Source organism: Aquarana catesbeiana, linkage group LG02 (assembly GCF_042186555.1).
Source record: "Aquarana catesbeiana isolate 2022-GZ linkage group LG02, ASM4218655v1, whole genome shotgun sequence".
In the NCBI taxonomy this organism is placed as follows: Eukaryota; Metazoa; Chordata; class Amphibia; order Anura; family Ranidae; genus Aquarana; species Aquarana catesbeiana.
In genome coordinates this window covers 605,222,637-605,239,520 of record NC_133325.1, presented here as the reverse complement: position 1 = coordinate 605,239,520, position 16,884 = coordinate 605,222,637, and the positions used below count along the sequence as shown (strand labels likewise).

At 44.0% G+C, this 16,884-nt stretch overlaps 1 protein-coding gene across 4 annotated transcripts in view; it reads left to right on the top strand.

Moving 5' to 3' along the window:
• Positions 1–16,884, top strand: part of SYTL5 (synaptotagmin like 5) — a 315,672-nt gene that overhangs the window by 142,724 nt on the left and 156,064 nt on the right. For all 4 annotated transcript variants that reach the window (XM_073616346.1, XM_073616343.1, XM_073616344.1 and 1 more), the window contains one exon: positions 8,613–8,991. In XM_073616346.1, coding sequence (XP_073472447.1) covers positions 8,873–8,991 — 119 coding nt within the window. In that variant the 5' untranslated portion in view covers positions 8,613–8,872. The remainder of the gene's footprint in view (positions 1–8,612; positions 8,992–16,884) is intronic.

Genomic DNA, 16,884 nt, shown 5'->3' with positions numbered 1-16,884 from the left:
CTTTTTGAGTTCAATTCCACTTTAAGAGACATTGGGGGTCATTTACTATAGCACGATAAATGATCCTGCAGTCCCGGAAAATAGCACCCAATTAAGGCCAATTAAGACTTCAACTCTCAGAAACTGGGCGCTAATGCAAAAGGAAAGCAGCACTATTGCCAGCAAACATGCCTGTCAGATCATATATGTGGAAATAGTGGCAGTCAATGGGTCTCGAACCTGCAAAATCCTTGTATGCAAGTTCTTTGCCATAAAAAGTGTATGGGGACCTGGGTCCTGCCCCAGGGGACATGTATCATTTGGGAAAAAATGTTTTTAAATTGGCAGTTTTTTTCAGGAGCGGTGATTTTAATAATGCTTAAAGCGAAACAATAAAAAATAAAAAATTCCTTTAAATATCGTGCCTGGGGGATGTCTATAGTATGCCTGTAAAGTAGCACATCTTTCCCGTGTTTATTACTGTACCGCAGCAAAATGACATTTCTAACAGGAAAAAATGACATTTAAAATTGCTCGCGGCTGTAATAAATTGCCGGTTCCCGGCAATATAGAGTAAAAATCAAAGAAAAAAATAGCGTGGGTTCCCACCACCAGTCCATACCAGGTCCTTTTGAGTCTGGTATGGCTATCAAGGGGAACTCCATGTCAATTTTTTTTTTTTTAAATGGCGTGGGCCCCCCCCCCCCCCCCCAAATCCATACCAGACCCTTATCCGAGCGAGCGCCCCTCCTCCTCCTGAATCATACCAGGCCATATGCCCTCAACATGGGGAGGGTGTTTTGGTGTTGATGGGGACAAGGGCCTCATCCCCACAACCCTTGCCCCTTGGTTGTGGGGGTCTGCGGGTGGTGGGCTTATTGGAATCTGGAAGCCCCCTTTAACAAGGGAGGCCCCCAGATCCCACCCCCCCCCCCATGTGAATGGGTATCGGGTACATTGTACCCCTACACAGTCGCCAAAAAAAAGCAGGGAAATGTGACAAAAGACAATAGCTGGTTTTTGACAATTCCTTTATTAAAAATGTCTTCTTTCCCCCACTTCTTCCTCTGGTCTTCCTTCGGTTTTGAACCTTTTTTTAAATTAACCTCCTCCGATGCTGTGATGGGGCGGATGACGTCACTCCGAGACCCCCTTTACCTCCCAGGGCATGATGGGTCAGTGATGTCACAAGGGGGTGGGGTCTCCTGCAGACATCATCCAGCAGTCACGCCTTATAGTTATATATGATATATGTACTATGAAATTGGACAGATCAGTGGGCCGCAGCGTCGGAGGAAGTTTGTTGTTTTTATGTTCAGCAGGTCGGTGGAGGAAGTGGCGGAGGAGAAAGACCAGAGGACAAAGTGGAGGAGTGATTACTTCCGGGTGATTATAATGACTAATTTCCGGGTCAAAAGGTGAAACCACACTCTTTTGCTCGCAGCTGCGAATATTTGATCGCAACCATGATTAGAATTTTTTTTTATTTTTGTTTGTTTGCAGATATGCGAATCCTGTATTTCTAAATATAATGATATTTGAAGGTAAACTTAAGGGAGTTTGATAAGAAATGGTGTCCCTGGGATAGCAGCAGGTGAATTAGACAAGACAAAGGCTCAGTTTGAGCCCTGGGTCACACTGACAGCGGGGGGAAATCGTGCAAGTTCAGCTGAACTCACACAATTTCATTCCCGCATGTCAGTCCTGACTGTGAGGGGAATTTCAGAAACATCTGTGCAGGTTTCTGCACTGATGTCAATAATAATCGCACCCAAAGTCGCCAAAATGTAGTACAGATACTACTTTACGGTGCCGCACCAATTAGAACAGTGCAGTTGCCACCAATTTGTCAAATCTCACCAATGTGAATCAGGGCTGACACATACAACACTGCCTATCCACCAGCTGAGTTCATTACCTGCAGTTCTCCACAGCTGTTTATATATGTATATAATATAAGATTGCACCTTTTATCATTTACTTGCAGATGTGCTGAAGAGATTAGTTATTTTGGTGCACAAATACATATAGAAATTATAAGATATAAAAGATATTGCACGTCCCCAAAACCACCACCCCCAAAACAAATAAAAAAGAAGAAAGGGAAAAAAAAAATAAATACAACAAACAAGCTCAATAATTTACTTTTATTTTGCCCGCAGAAACAAAATTATGTACATTCATTTACTAGCTTCAAAAACATTTCTATAGGATACATGGTGCTACATTTAGCAGAACAGTTAGCCATTGGTTTTTAAGGGCCCTGCTTATAGGAGCTTACAATCTAAAATATGTCTAAACCTTAGAGTGGACACGGCTTTACTTTCAGTGTATAACAGATTTCATACAACTACAGGTGATACTTGAAAAATTTGAATATCGTGCAAAAGTTCATTTATTTCACTAATGCAAATCCACAATCTCAGAAAATTAGAATATTACATGCAATCAATAAAACAAGATTTCTACATAGAACAATATCAGACCTCTGAAAAGTATAAGCATGCATATGTACTCAGTACTTGGTTTGGGCCCCTTTTGCAGCAATTACTGCCTCAATGCGGCATGGCATGGAAGCTATCAGCCTGTGGCACTGCTGAGGTGTTATGGAAGACCAGGATGCTTCAGTAGTGGCCTTCAGCTCTTCTGCATTGTTCAGTCTCATGTCTCACCTTTCTCTTGGCAATGCCCCATAGATTCTCCATGGGGTTCATGTCAGGCGAGTTTGCTGGCCAATCAAGCACAGTAATCTCACGGTCATTGAACCAGGTTTTGGTGCTTTTGGCAGTGTGGGCAGGTGCCAAGTCCTGCTGGAAAATGGTCAGCATTCCCATAGAGCTTGTCTGCGGAAGGAAGTATGAAGTGCTCCAAAATCTCCTGGTAGACAGCTGCGTTGACCCTGGACTTAATGAAACACAGTGGACCAACACCAGCAGATGATGTGGCTCCCCAAAACAACAGACTGCTGAAACTTCACACTGGACTTCAAGCATCTTGCAATGTGTGCCTCTCCATTCTTCCTCCATACTCTGGGTCTTTTGGTTTCCAAATGAGATGCAAAATTTGCTCTCATCAGAAGAGAGCACTTCGGACCACTGAGCAACAGACCAGGTCTGTTTTTCATTAGCCCAGGTAAGACGCTTCTGACATTGTTTGTTGTTCAGGAGTGGCTTGACAAGAGGAATATGACATTTTAAGCCCATGTCCAGTATCCGTCTGTGTGTGGTGGCTTTTGATGCACTGATTTTAGCCTCAGTCCACTCCTTCTGAAAGTCCCCAACACTTTTGAATGGCCTTTTCCTGACAATCCTCTGCAGGCTGCGTTCATCCCCTGCTGCTTGTGCACCTTTTTTCTTCCACATAACTTTCTATTCATGTGCTTTGATACAGCACTTTGGGAACATCCAACTTCTTTTGCAATTACCTTTTTAAAGCTTTCCCTCCTTATGGAGGGTGTCAATGATGGTTTTCTGCACAACTGTCAGGTCAACAGTCTTTCCCATGATTGTGATTTCTACTGAACCAGACAGAGACCATTTAAAGGCTCAGGAACCCTTTGCAGGTGTTATGGCTTAATTAGCTGATTAGAGTGGGACATTTTGAGCCTAGAATATTGCACCTTTTTCACAATATTCTAATTTTCTGAGATTGTGGATTTGGTGTTTTCATTAGCTGTAAGCCATAATCGTCGCAATTATGACAAATCACAGCTTGAACAATCTCATATATTAGTTTCACCTTTTTAAGTTGCAAATTTTTTCGAGTATCACCTGTACTCGCCCACCAGCCCACATTTTTATCTGCAAGATTATAGAAACATACTTAACATTCATTATTCTTAAAAAGCATTCCAACATAAATATTAAAAAAGGCACATATTCAAACTATAAAACTCACCACCACCCCACAATCCACACACATAGATGACCATGTTCTACTGGAAGCTGCATTTCTGTGTACATGATAAAGCAAATAGACCAAAGAGTAGAAGGTCAGCATATTCTCCCAAGCCACGTTTGCATGGTCAGACAGGAACAATACACACACAACATTGATAGCATGGCCACATAAACCCACTTTTAATGGAGGAAATGCACAAGAATTTCAGCAAACAGCCCTAGTTTGGCATCTGTTAATATTCACAATATCATTCCCCCCCCCCCCCCCCCCTCACAAATCACAGCAAAAAACCTGACCTTCTCAGGTCAAACGAACCCCCCCCCCCCCCCCACTGCAGCCCTTTTTATGTAAGATGGGTTGTATTGTTATCACACTGAGACATGCCTAATAGAAGTACACGTCCACCAGTATCTTTCAATCTGTCTCTTCATGTATGTCTAAAGTGATTGCACCTGAAGAGCAGGAACACGTAATACTATTTGCAACTGTGTTAGCCCTTGGCTATGCGCATCAAATCTCCAACTACAGGCCAAAGATCGAAGTCCATTTGCATGCACATAAACAAAGCAACAGTTTTCTAAGCATATGTACCCGTGCAGTGTAAACCCTACAATTTTAAATGTCCAAGTCCCTGGGCATGATTAGTGCTAACAACAAACATTAACATCAGTCCCTGGCTGCAATGAGCTTCCAAGCTAAAGTCCAAAACTAACTTTCTTACATTAGAGACTATTTTGACAGGAGACAAATAAGATGCCAGCATGTCTTTGAACTGTGGTGAGAAACCCACAAAGGGAGAACATATAAACTTCAACACAAGCATTAGGATGTTGGGGATTTGAACCAGCAACCCCAGTGCTGCTAGAAGGCATTTCTACCCATTTAGCCAGTGGGCAGACTCACACGTTGTCTGCATCTCTGTGGTGTGAACCAGCCCTAAGTCCATAGCCATGCTCAGTGTCACAAGCAATATACAATATATTGTCCGAAGTATTGGGACACCTGCTTTTATACGCATATGAACTGTAATTACATCCCAGTCTTAGTCCTTAGGGTTCAAAATTTAATTTGGCCCACCCTTTGCAGCTATAACAGCTTCAACTCTTCTGAGATGGCTGTCCACAAGGTTTAGGAATGTGTCTATAGGAATGTTTGACCATTCTTCCATAAGTGCATTTGTGAGGTCAGTCACTGAAGTTGCACGAGAAGGCCTGGCTTACAGTCTCCTCTCTAATTCATCCCCAAGGTATTCTGTTGAGGACAGGACTCAGTCAAGTTACTCCACCCCAAACTCACTCATCCATGTCTGGAAGAATGGTCAAACATTCCCATAGACACACTAAACCTTGTGGACAACCTTTGTTCTAGCTGCAAAGGGTGGGCCAAATCAATTTTTAACCCTATGGACTAAGCCATTAAAGTTCATGTGTTTTAAAGGTAGGTGTCCCAATACTTTTGGCTAGATAGTGTATCTGGCAAGGAACCCTCCTACACATAAATACTACATTTAGACATAGTTTTAGGACCTGGGAGATGAGACAACTTCTCTACATGAGCAACATGTTTGGGATTTGAACCCAGATGCTCAGGGATGCTAAGCAGAAGTTCTAACCTCTAAGCCACTGAGCTGCCCTGTGTGAGGAGCTCCTACACATAAATACTGCATTTCTTTGGACATACAGGTGATGAAATTACATTACACAAGTTATTGTTCTTGATTTATTCTGTGATATTTGGTGGTTCGTTGTGGGTGAGTGTAGAATAGTGATATTACCCTCAAATTTTTGGGAATTACATTTTGATTTCTGATGTTGGTACACATCACATTTTTTGGGCTCAAATTATGATTATTTGGAAACAATTTAAAAGCACAAAAAATGGTGAATCATTTAAAATTTGCATCAGCAATGGTATTGTTTGTGGTTTGTAAAGACACCTTTGTCAGTTTGGGTAAAGGTTGTTGTGAGATGGAGAGTAACAAGTGAAATGACAGAAAAAAATATTTTATCAAAACATTCCACATTCTAGCATTCTTAAAAACAAAATAGTTGAAGTAGAAGCAACAATGTTGCAAAGAAAAATGTATTTCAGAGAAAGATACATTTCATTTCAACATTAAAAGGATTTATTTGGGAAAGTTACAATTGTACCATTAGAATCAATGGCTAAAATTGCATTGGATTATAATAGCCAGGAATGGACTGTCCATCGGGACTACCGGAAGTTTCCCGGTGGGCCGATGGCTCAGTGGGCCGATTTTACAGTGACAGCACGAGTCTCTGCACTCCTCTGCTTATGAGAGTATAAGCTAGGACCTGCTCCACTCCTCCCACACATCCACATCCACAGCCAATCAGCGGGGAAGTTTAACCCTCCCCAGCCCGCCACATTTGAATACACAGGTGCTGGAGCGGGGCTGAATGGGGGCACGAGGAAGGAGAAACGCACAGTATCTGAAGCCGATGAGATACAAGAAGGTATGACCACAGCTACAGCAAAAGCAGTCCTGCAGCGCACAGAGCTCTAGCTGAATGGGAACAATATCGTGGGACTCGGGAGCAATGTCACATGTACACTGGCTGCAGTGTCTTCCAGAAATCTATGCCTTCAGGCAGTGTGCAGGTTACTGATCTTTCCTCTCTTCTCCCTCTTGTCTTGCTCTGTACTCCTTCTTTTTTTTTTTTTTTTTTTTTTTAATAGCTGCCTTTCCTGCACACTGATAAGATCTGCTTGGCATTCTCTGTCCAGTGATAGTGTGACACATGGCTGGCTGTTAACCATTTCAGCTTCTTTTCAGTTATGTAGCCAGAGCTCTGTGTGCTGCAGGGTTTGTGTGATACTTTTTGGAAGGATTTACTGCTAATTCAGGCTAGAAGCTTTACAGACCCATTAACTGTTTATTGTTCTCCACTAATCCTGACCAGTTCATTGTTTGTAAGACAATTTGTATTTTGGAAATTGGATGTGCTGCTGTCTTCTGTCACATGGATATACTTTCAAAGGAAGATTACTGACTTGATCTTGCAGAGCTGGTTTAAATAGAGTGGAGCAACCCTGTGATACATTACACTTTTACTCTGGGTTCAGCCATAAATGCAGTCTCTGACCATCTCCTGTAGTATGTCTGCAATCTCTGACCATCTCCTGTATCATGTCTGCAGTCTCTGACCATCTCCTGTATCATGTCTGCAGTCTCTGACCATCTCCTGTATCATGTCTGCAGTCTCTGACCATCTCCTGTATCATGTCTGCAGTCTCTGACCATCTCCTGTATCATGTCTGCAGTCTCTGACCATCTCCTGTATCATGTCTGCAGTCTCTGACCATCTCCTGTATCATGTCTGCAGTCTCTGACCATCTCCTGTATCATGTCTGCAGTCTCTGACCATCTCCTGTATCATGTCTGCAGTCTCTGACCATCTCCTGTATCATGTCTGCAGTCTCTGACCATCTCCTGTATCATGTCTGCAGTCTCTGACCATCTCCTGTATCATGTCTGCAGTCTCTGACCATCTCCTGTATCATGTCTGCAGTCTCTGACCATCTCCTGTATCATGTCTGCAGTCTCTGACCATCTCTTGTATCATGGCCGCAGTCTCTGACCATCTCCTGTACCATGTCTAGTTTAAATACTGTTTTTGTGCGTGTTCGCAAAATAAAAGTGGGCCAGACTGGATAAAGTCCAGGGCTGAATTTTTGTCCCAGTCCAGCCCTGATAATAGCACAGATTTTTCACTCCCAAAAAATGCTCTTTAACACAGCGCTCGTTTTGGTGTTTACTATAGCACCCCGTAAAAAAGACATTGGAGCTAAAATGAGAGCTATTTGCAGGTCTGAGCATGCTCAGTTGTGTTGGCACCTAGTTGTACTTTAACAGGGAATTTTATCTCTTCTCAGACTTCTAAAGATATTTCAGTGTAGAAATCACTTTTTCGCACTTTAAAAGCAGATTATCTTTAAATAATATACTGCATATTTCAGTACCATTGGCCCTCAGCACATATCCTGGACTAGAGAACACCCATTCCACCATTTAACGGTAAAGACTCATTATCTTGGTTTAATCCAAGTGATGCACAATAATATATATATTTATCTATTTGAATTTAATTTATGTAATTCTTTTTTAGATCCAACTGTCCCCCTGAAGAGACCATATACAGGTCGAAACGCGTCGGGGCTTGCTATTTATGTAACATTATGTAACCTAATTATGTGTATTAATATGTGTTTGTTACTGCACTGGGGAATAAGATGTGTGTTACTGTACCAGATGATTCTCTATACTGTACTTCAAACCATGATATTGGATAAAACTTTTTATACATCGATTAAGAACTTCCTTTCATTATGTGCATTGCTGTTTTAAAGCCCCATGGGGAAAATTATTTTTCTTTAATCCAATTTCCGGGGTGCGCAGCCTTTCTTATCTCTTTTATGTGTGTCTTCCTTTTTTCATATTTCAGTACCACTTAGGCAATTATATCATGCTCTAAATTGATGTTTCCATTTGCACTACTCCAGGTTTTAGCAGAGTAAGGGTTTGGGCACTATTTGTTTTCAGGGAACTATAGTAAATTCAATTTTGAGAGTATTTTTTTTTTTACCAGCGCTATAGTGAATATCGTTTTAGCGCTAATTAGCGCTGCAGCACTTTAGTAAATGACCCCCATTGTGAACGTCGATAGCATAATGCATTGTATTAATTTATTTAATTGTTTTCTTTTTTCCAGATTGAATTACAATGACGATTGCACGTCATCAGTGGCCCGACATCTACAAACTGCAAACTAGCTCTTGTGTATCTACAACAGTTAAAATTGCAGCTGGATACTTCATTGCATTTTTTGTATTTTGGAAGCACTACCTGTGATTATTATTATTTTTTTTTTTTGGATAATACATTGTATTCTATCTGAATGAAGTTAATTACACAAGTACCTTTTGGCAAGAAAACAACATCAACATTCCATTAAACTGCTAGAGATAAACAATGTCTAAGAACACAGAAATACTCAATTTTTCTTATTTGTTGGATCAAGAACGAGAGGCGATATTGGCTGTGCTGAAAAGAGATGAGAACCTGAAGAAAGTAGAGGACAAAAGAGTACGGTAAGACTCATTGTATATTGTCCACAACTCAAAACACTATTTCAGATTTAGGTTATCTCTGTGAGTTAAAATAGCTATACACTGGAAGAATTTCATAAGAAAATTTTCATTTTAAGAATGTTCGTTTTCATATCAACGTTTATTTTCAACCACAGTGGCAAGAAAACTCAAAGAAGCAGGATGGAAAAATTTTCTTGAACAAACAAATTTCTAACAGTGTACGTGGTTTTGATTTGGGAAAAATCCATTCTAGAGATGCACCGAAATTTCGGCGGCCGAAACATTTCGCCCGATAATTGTGTTTTTGGCTTTTTGCCAATAAAGAAAAAAGGTGCAGATAATTGTGCAGAAAACTTGCTGTGATTTTACTGTGCTTTTGGTGTGTTTTTCATAGGTCACGTGACTCAAAAATCGCATCAAAAACGTAACACAGGTGTGTTGATGCGTTCTTGCTGCGTTTTTTATGAATTTCAATGGAGAGGTGCGTTTTTGATGCGGTTTTTTAACTTTACTGCAAAAATGCAGCAACACCACAACAAGACCGTAACTGACCAGTGTGACCAGTGACCAGTGTGAAGACGTACCTAGAATTTAAAGGGATGCATTTTTCTTGAGCTTGTCTTGCGCTTAAGGTGCTGATATTGACCGACAATAAATTAATTTAAATTAATGATATTAATTTAAAAGTCGAATATATATATATATATATATATATATATATATATATATATATATATATATATATACACATTTTTTATTTATATATTTTTTTTTTTTTTTTAACTGTCATTTTCGGCTTTTAGTTTTTGGTTTCAACACCAACATTTTCATTCGGTGTACCTCTAGCCCATTCACTCCAAATTCAAATGTTAAAGGTTATCAAATGTACTGAACAATCTTCATATGAATGTTTTTACAAAATTTTTGGGGAAAATCTATGGCCAGTTTTATTCTTATTTGCTTTTGCATAGTCAGAAACATTGTGTGAATTGCTGAGCACACTGTATGCATACTTGCTATGTTTTCTTTGGTATAGATGCTGTATGATTTAGTTCATATTAGATGTATAATTTACTGTTCGTTCCCATATCATTAGAGTAATATTTTTCCTGGAGTACTGCTTCAAGGTTTAGGTTTAGGTTGAGGTAACAGATTTTTGTATACTGATTGCTAAAGAGTAGGGATGAGCTTCGTGTTCGAGTCGAACCCATGTTCGACTCGAACATCGGCTGTTCGATCGTTCGCCGAATTGCGAACGTTATGGGCCGTTCGCGCTAAATTCGTGTGGCGCGTCACGGCCCATAATTCACTGCGGCATCGCAGTGCATTGCTGGCTGATGATTGGCCAAGCATGCACTATGACCCGCATGCTTGGCCAATCACAGCGCTGTCAGTAGAGAGAGCTGTAATTGGCCAAAGCCAGGGTGGCTTTGGCCAATTACGGCTCAGGGCATTTAGTACACACCCCACACTATATAAGGCCGCCTGCACGGCGGCCCTGTGTAGTGTGTGTTCCGGTGTGCTGAGAGATAGAGAGAGAGAGAGACAGTGTCATTTGATTTGAGTTAGATAGATTAGGCAGAACAGTCAGTCAGTTAGCTGCACTTACAGTGTATTGTGTATATATATGCATCCCAGGTGTTGCATATATATATATACACTGTATTCAGTTTAGCTAGATCCGTTCCTGTTATCTTCTATCTAGACTATTTACATTTAATGCAGTGCGTCCTGCTCACAGTGTTCAGCTAGATCCGTTCCTGTTATCTTCTAGACTATTTACATTTAGTGCAGTGCGTCCTGCTCACAGTGTTCAGCTAGATCCGTTCCTGCTATTTACATTTAGTGCAGTGCGTCCTGCTCACAGTGTTCAGCTAGATCCGTTCCTGTTAAATTCCTACTGACCGGCAGGCTTGTCTGGTTACAGTATATAAAGCTACCTGAAGAAAATTACAGGTGTTCTATTTGATCCTATTAGTACCACGGTCAGGCAGCTAGACTATTTACATTTAGTACAGTGTGTCCTGCTCACAGTGTTCAGCTAGATCCGTTCCTGTTATCTTCCTACTGACAGGCAGGCTTGTCTGGTTACAGTATATAAAGCTACCTGAAGAAAATTACAGGTGTTCTATTTGATCCTATTAGTACCACGGTCAGGCAGCTAGACTATTTACATTTAGTACAGTGCGTCCTGCTCACAGTGTACAGCTAGATCCGTTCCTGTTATCTTCCTACTGACAGGCAGGCTTGTCTGGTTACAGTATATAAAGCTACCTGAAGAAAATTACAGGTGTTCTATTTGATCCTATTAGTACCACGGTCAGGCAGCTAGACTATTTACATTTAGTACAGTGCGTCCTGCTCACAGTGTTCAGCTAGATCCGTTCCTGTTATCTTCCTACTGACAGGCAGGCTTGTCTGGTTACAGTATATAAAGCTACCTGAAGAAAATTACAGGTGTTCTATTTGATCCTATTAGTACCACGGTCAGGCAGCTAGACTATTTACATTTAGTACAGTGCGTCCTGCTCACAGTGTTCAGCTAGATCCGTTCCTGTTATCTTCCTACTGACAGGCAGGCTTGTCTGGTTACAGTATATAAAGCTACTTGAAGAAAATTACAGGTGTTCTATCCCAGCTTAGTGCAGCTACAGGCCATTAGTATGTCTGGAAGGCCAAGAAGGAGAGGCAGACAGTCACAAGCCAATAAGAGAGGGCAAGCAGGCTCTGTGTCTAGTGCTGGTCGTGGAGACGGTGCATCCTCATCAGCACGTGGCCATGGGACACGCTTGGCCTTTTTTTCGGCAGCTGGCCATGTTGAGCCGCAACATGCGGAAGACTTGGTCGAGTGGATGACCAAGCCGTCCTCATCCTCCTCATCCTCTCTCACCCATGCCCAGGGTGCTTTGTCTGGCAAAGCAGCGGCCTCTTCCCTCAGCTCAATGTCATCAGTGACTCCTTCCCTAGCTCCACCATGTCCTCATGAGGATTCCCTCGAACTGTTTGACCACAGTGTTGGGTACATGCTCCAGGAGGATGCCCAGCGTTTGGAAGGCTCTGATGACGATACTGAGCTCGATGAAGGCAGTAACATGAGCGCGGACAGAGGGGGTGCCCAAGAAGGACAGCAATCTGGCAGTCATGCTCCCCCTGCTGCAGCATACTGCCAGGTTTGCTCCAGTGATGAGGAGGGAGGGGATGATGAGGTCACTGACTCAACGTGGGTGCCTGATAGGAGAGAGGAGGAGGAGGAGGAGGAGGAGGAGGAGGAGGAGGAGGAGGAGGAGGAGGAGGAGGAGGCGGCAGCACATCACCAACGAGGCAGGATGCCCTCCAGGGGCCAGCCTAAGGGCAGCACATTGACTGCATCACACCCCAAAGCTCCACATGTGCAGGGCGCTGCAGTCTCTGCGCGTTATTCAAAAAGTTCTTTGGTGTGGGCCTTTTTTGAGACGAGTGCATCAGATCGCACCGCTGCTATTTGCAACATATGTCTCAAGCGTATCTCGCGTGGCCAAAATATCTCCCGCTTGGGTACCACATGCTTGACCAGACATATGTTGACCTGCCATGCAGTTCGTTGGCAAGCGTATCTAAAAGACCCACACCAAAGAACAAAGAGGATCTCTCCTTGCTCCTCATCAGCTGAGATTTCCAACCCCACTAGACCTTCAGTCCTCTCTGAGACCTGCAGTGAGAGGAATGAAGGTGTAGAATTAGGTGTGTCACAGCCAAGTACTTGTGGGCAATCTGCTTTTGGTACACCGACGTCAGATTGTACCAGGCAAATTTCCCTGCCCCAGCTGCTGCACCGCCGAAAGAAGTTTGCTCCCAGCCATCCACATGCCCAGCGGTTGAATGCTAGCTTGGCAAAATTGCTAGCACTTCAACTGCTGCCTTTTCAGTTGGTAGACTCTGCCCCCTTCCGTGAGTTTGTGGAATGTGCGGTTCCTCAGTGGCAGGTACCCAAACGCCACTTTTTCTCACGGAAGGCGATTCCGGCTCTCTACCGGCATGTGGAAGGCAATGTCCATGCCTCGCTGGACAGGGCGGTCAGCGGTAAGGTGCATATTACCGCTGACTCATGGTCCAGCAGGCATGGACAGGGACGTTACCTAAGTTTCACGGCGCATTGGGTGACTCTGCTGGCAGCTGGGAAGGATGCAGGACAAGGTGCAGTAGTGTTGGAGGTTGTTCCGCCACCACGCCTCCAAAATGCTGATTGTGACACACCTCTCTCCTCCACCCCCTCCTCTTCTTCTTCCTCCATGGCCTCTTCCTCGGAACCAGCGGTGCTCCGTAGGCGTTCAAGGGGCTACGCAAGTACGCAGGCCAAAAGATGCCATGCGGTGCTTGAGCTGGTGTGCTTGGGGGACAGGAGCCACACTGGGGCAGAGGTTCTGTCAGCTCTGCAGGGGCAGGTTCAGAGGTGGTTGACGCCACGCCAACTTAAGGCAGGAATGGTGGTTTGCGACAATGGCACCAACCTCCTCTCTGCCCTCCGACAGGGACAAATGACCCATGTGCCCTGTTTGGCTCACGTCCTTAACTTGGTGGTGCAGCGGTTCTTGGGCAGGTACCCGGGCTTACAGGATGTCCTGAGGCAGGCCAGGAAAGTCTGTGTGCATTTCCGCCGGTCATATAATGCCAGTGCTCGGCTGACGGACCTCCAAAAGGAGTTTAACCTGCCCAAGAACCGCCTAATCTGTGACATGCCCACCAGGTGGAACTCAACGTTGGCCATGCTGCAGCGGCTGCACACGCAGCAGAGGGCCATCAATGAGTACCTGTGCGACTATGGCACCAGGACAGGGTCAGGGGAGCTTGGTTTTTTTTCCCCACGCCAGTGGGCCATGATCAGGGATGCATGCACTGTCCTGTCACCATTCGAGGAGGCCACGAGGATGGTGAGCAGTGACAGTGCATGCATCAGTGACACTGTCCCCCTTGTCCACCTGTTGGAGCACACGCTGCGTGGAATAATGGACAGGGCACTTGAGGCAGAACAGAGGCAGGAAGAGGAGGACTTCCTTAGCTCTCAAGGCCCCCTTTATCCAGACAGTGTTCCTGCGTGCCCGCCGATCACACAGGAAGAGGACGAGGAGGAAGAGGAGGAGGAGGAAGATTGTGTCAGTATGGAGGTGGAGCCTGGCACTCAGCATCAGCAGCAGTCTTTAAGGGATCAGTCCCAAGAAACACATGGACTTGTACGTGGCTGGGAGGAGGTGGCTGCGGACCATGTCGTTCTTAGTGACCCAGAGGACTCCGGACCGAATGCCTCAGCAAACCTACGCTGCATGGCCTCCCTGATCCTGCAAAGCCTGCGTAAGGATCCTCGTATTCGTGGTATCAAGGAGAAGGACCAATACTGGCTGGCAACCCTCCTTGATCCACGTTACAAGGGTAAGGTTGCGGACCTTATCTTGCCATCGCAGAGGGAGCAGAGGATGAAACATCTTCGGGAGGCCTTGCAGAAAGGTCTGTGCAACGCGTTCCCAGAGACTGGGAGGTTACAAACTCCTGTTTCTGGACAACGTGTTGCTGAGGCTTCGGTCAGTCAAAGAAGGAGCGGTGGAGAAGGTGGCCGTCTGACCGATGCGTTCAGACAATTTTTTGGTCCGCAGCCCCAAGGTATGATCGGTTCCAGCAACCATCGCCAGCGTCTGTTTTACATGGTGCAGGAATACCTAGGGGCAAGATCAGACTTGGACACCTTTCCCACCGAAAATCCTCTGGGTTACTGGGTCTTGAGGATGGATCACTGGCCAGAGCTTGCACAGTATGCAATTGAGCTACTGGCCTGTCCTGCATCCAGCGTTCTTTCGGAACGCACATTCAGTGCTGCTGGAGGCGTGGTAACCGATCACAGGGTGCGTCTGTCCACCGACTCGGTCGATCGGCTGACCTTCATAAAAATGAATGAGTCTTGGATCACCACCAGCTACCAAGCACCTGATGCTGATGTAACCGAATAATTTTTTTTGAAATCTCAGATCCCTTCAAAGACTGCCTATGCTGATGCTGAGTGACTATCCCTGAGTAATTATCCTCTTCCTCCTCAATCATCACGCTGATAGCTTGTAAGAACATTTTTGGTTCTGGGCGCCACCACCAGTGCCTAAGGCACAATTTTTCAGCCCCTGTTTAACAGGGGCGTGTAATTACAATTTTTGATGTAATACTTTGCAGCAGGGCTCGTTCCTGCATTCCAACTAGAGTGTCTGTGAGGGGTTGCAGTGTTGTGGCACCAGCACCAGTGCCTAAGGCCCAATTTTTCTGCCCCTGTCTAACAGGGGCGTGTAATTACAATTTTTGATGCAATACTTTGCAGCAGGGCTCGTTCCTGCGTTCCAACTAGAGTGTCTGTGAGGGGTTGCAGTGTTGTGGCACCAGCACCAGTGCCTAAGGCCCAATTTTTCTGCCCCTGTCTAACAGGGGCGTGTAATTACAATTTTTGAAGCAATAATTTGCAGCAGGGCTCGTTCCTGCGTTCCAACTAGAGTGTCTGTGAGGGGTTGCAGTGTTGTGGCACCAGCACCAGTGCCTAAGGCCTAATTTTTCAGCTCCTGTTCAACAGGGGCATGTAATTACAATTCTTGATCTAATATTTCACAGCAGGGCCCTGTGAGGGCTTACAGTGTTGTGGCCACAGCAACACCTAAGGCCCAAATTTCTGCTGAGTATATAGGGCAGGACCCTACTTTCAAACATCTAACTTACAAACGACTCCTACTTGCAAACGGAAGGAGACAACAGGAAGTGAGATGAAATCTACCCCTAGGAAGGGAAATTCTCTCCTGTAAGAGTTAATATGGGAAAACAAGTTCTCCTTTCCACTGATGCTTTCCAATCCTTGTTCCACAAAAAAACCCAAATTTTCAAAAAACATTTTTCATTGGGACAAAAAAGTGAGGTGAAATCTTCTGAAGAGGAGGAAAGACAGCAAAACAAATGTCACAGGGGTGATAACCCTTCCCTATGTTTTCCAAAAAGCTTAGAAAAGATTTTTTGGCTGGAGCTAAACACGTTAAAAATGTTCAAAATTACAAACAGATTCTACTTAACAACAAACCTACAGTCCCTGTCTTGTTTGCACCGCCTGTATACTGCTGTTCAGAGTATATAGGGCCTGGTGGCCCCACACCTTTCCTTATTTTAATTTGGGTGCGGGGTTCCCCTTAATATCCATACAAGACCCAAAGGGACTGGTAATGGACTGGGGGGTACCCATGCCGTTTGTCTCACTGATTTTCATCCATATTGCCATGACCCGACATGACATTAAACCCGCAAGCAGTTTTAAATGAGATTTTTTCCTTTAAAAATGACATTTGGTGCAGGGACTGTTCTAAACATGGGAAACACGCGTCACTTTACAGGCATACTATAGACACCCCCCAGGTACGATATTTAAAGGAATATTTCACTTTTTTTTTTTTACTTTAAGCATCATTAAAATCACTGCTCCCGAAAAAACGGCCGTTTTTAAAAGTTTTTTTTGCATTGATACATGTCCCCTGGGGTAGGACCCGGGTCCCCAAACCCTTTTTAGGACAATACCATGCAAATTAGCCTTTAAAATGAGCACTTTTGATTTCGAACGTTCGAGTCCCATAGACGTCAATGGGGTTCTAACGTTCGTGCGAACTTTCGGTCCGTTCGCGGGTTCTGGTGCGAACCGAACCGGGGGGTGTTCGGCTCATCCCTACTAAAGAGCAAGAAAGAACACTGCCAATAACACATTCTAGGTTATTTTTTTTAGAATTTGTAGAAAAAAAAAAAAATTATACTGTAGGTTATGTTGCTGATATGCTTACTTGTGACATGAATGAAAAATCATGTTTATATGGAATTTATGAAAAATCAGCCCGTAGTACCTTTTTAGAATATGTA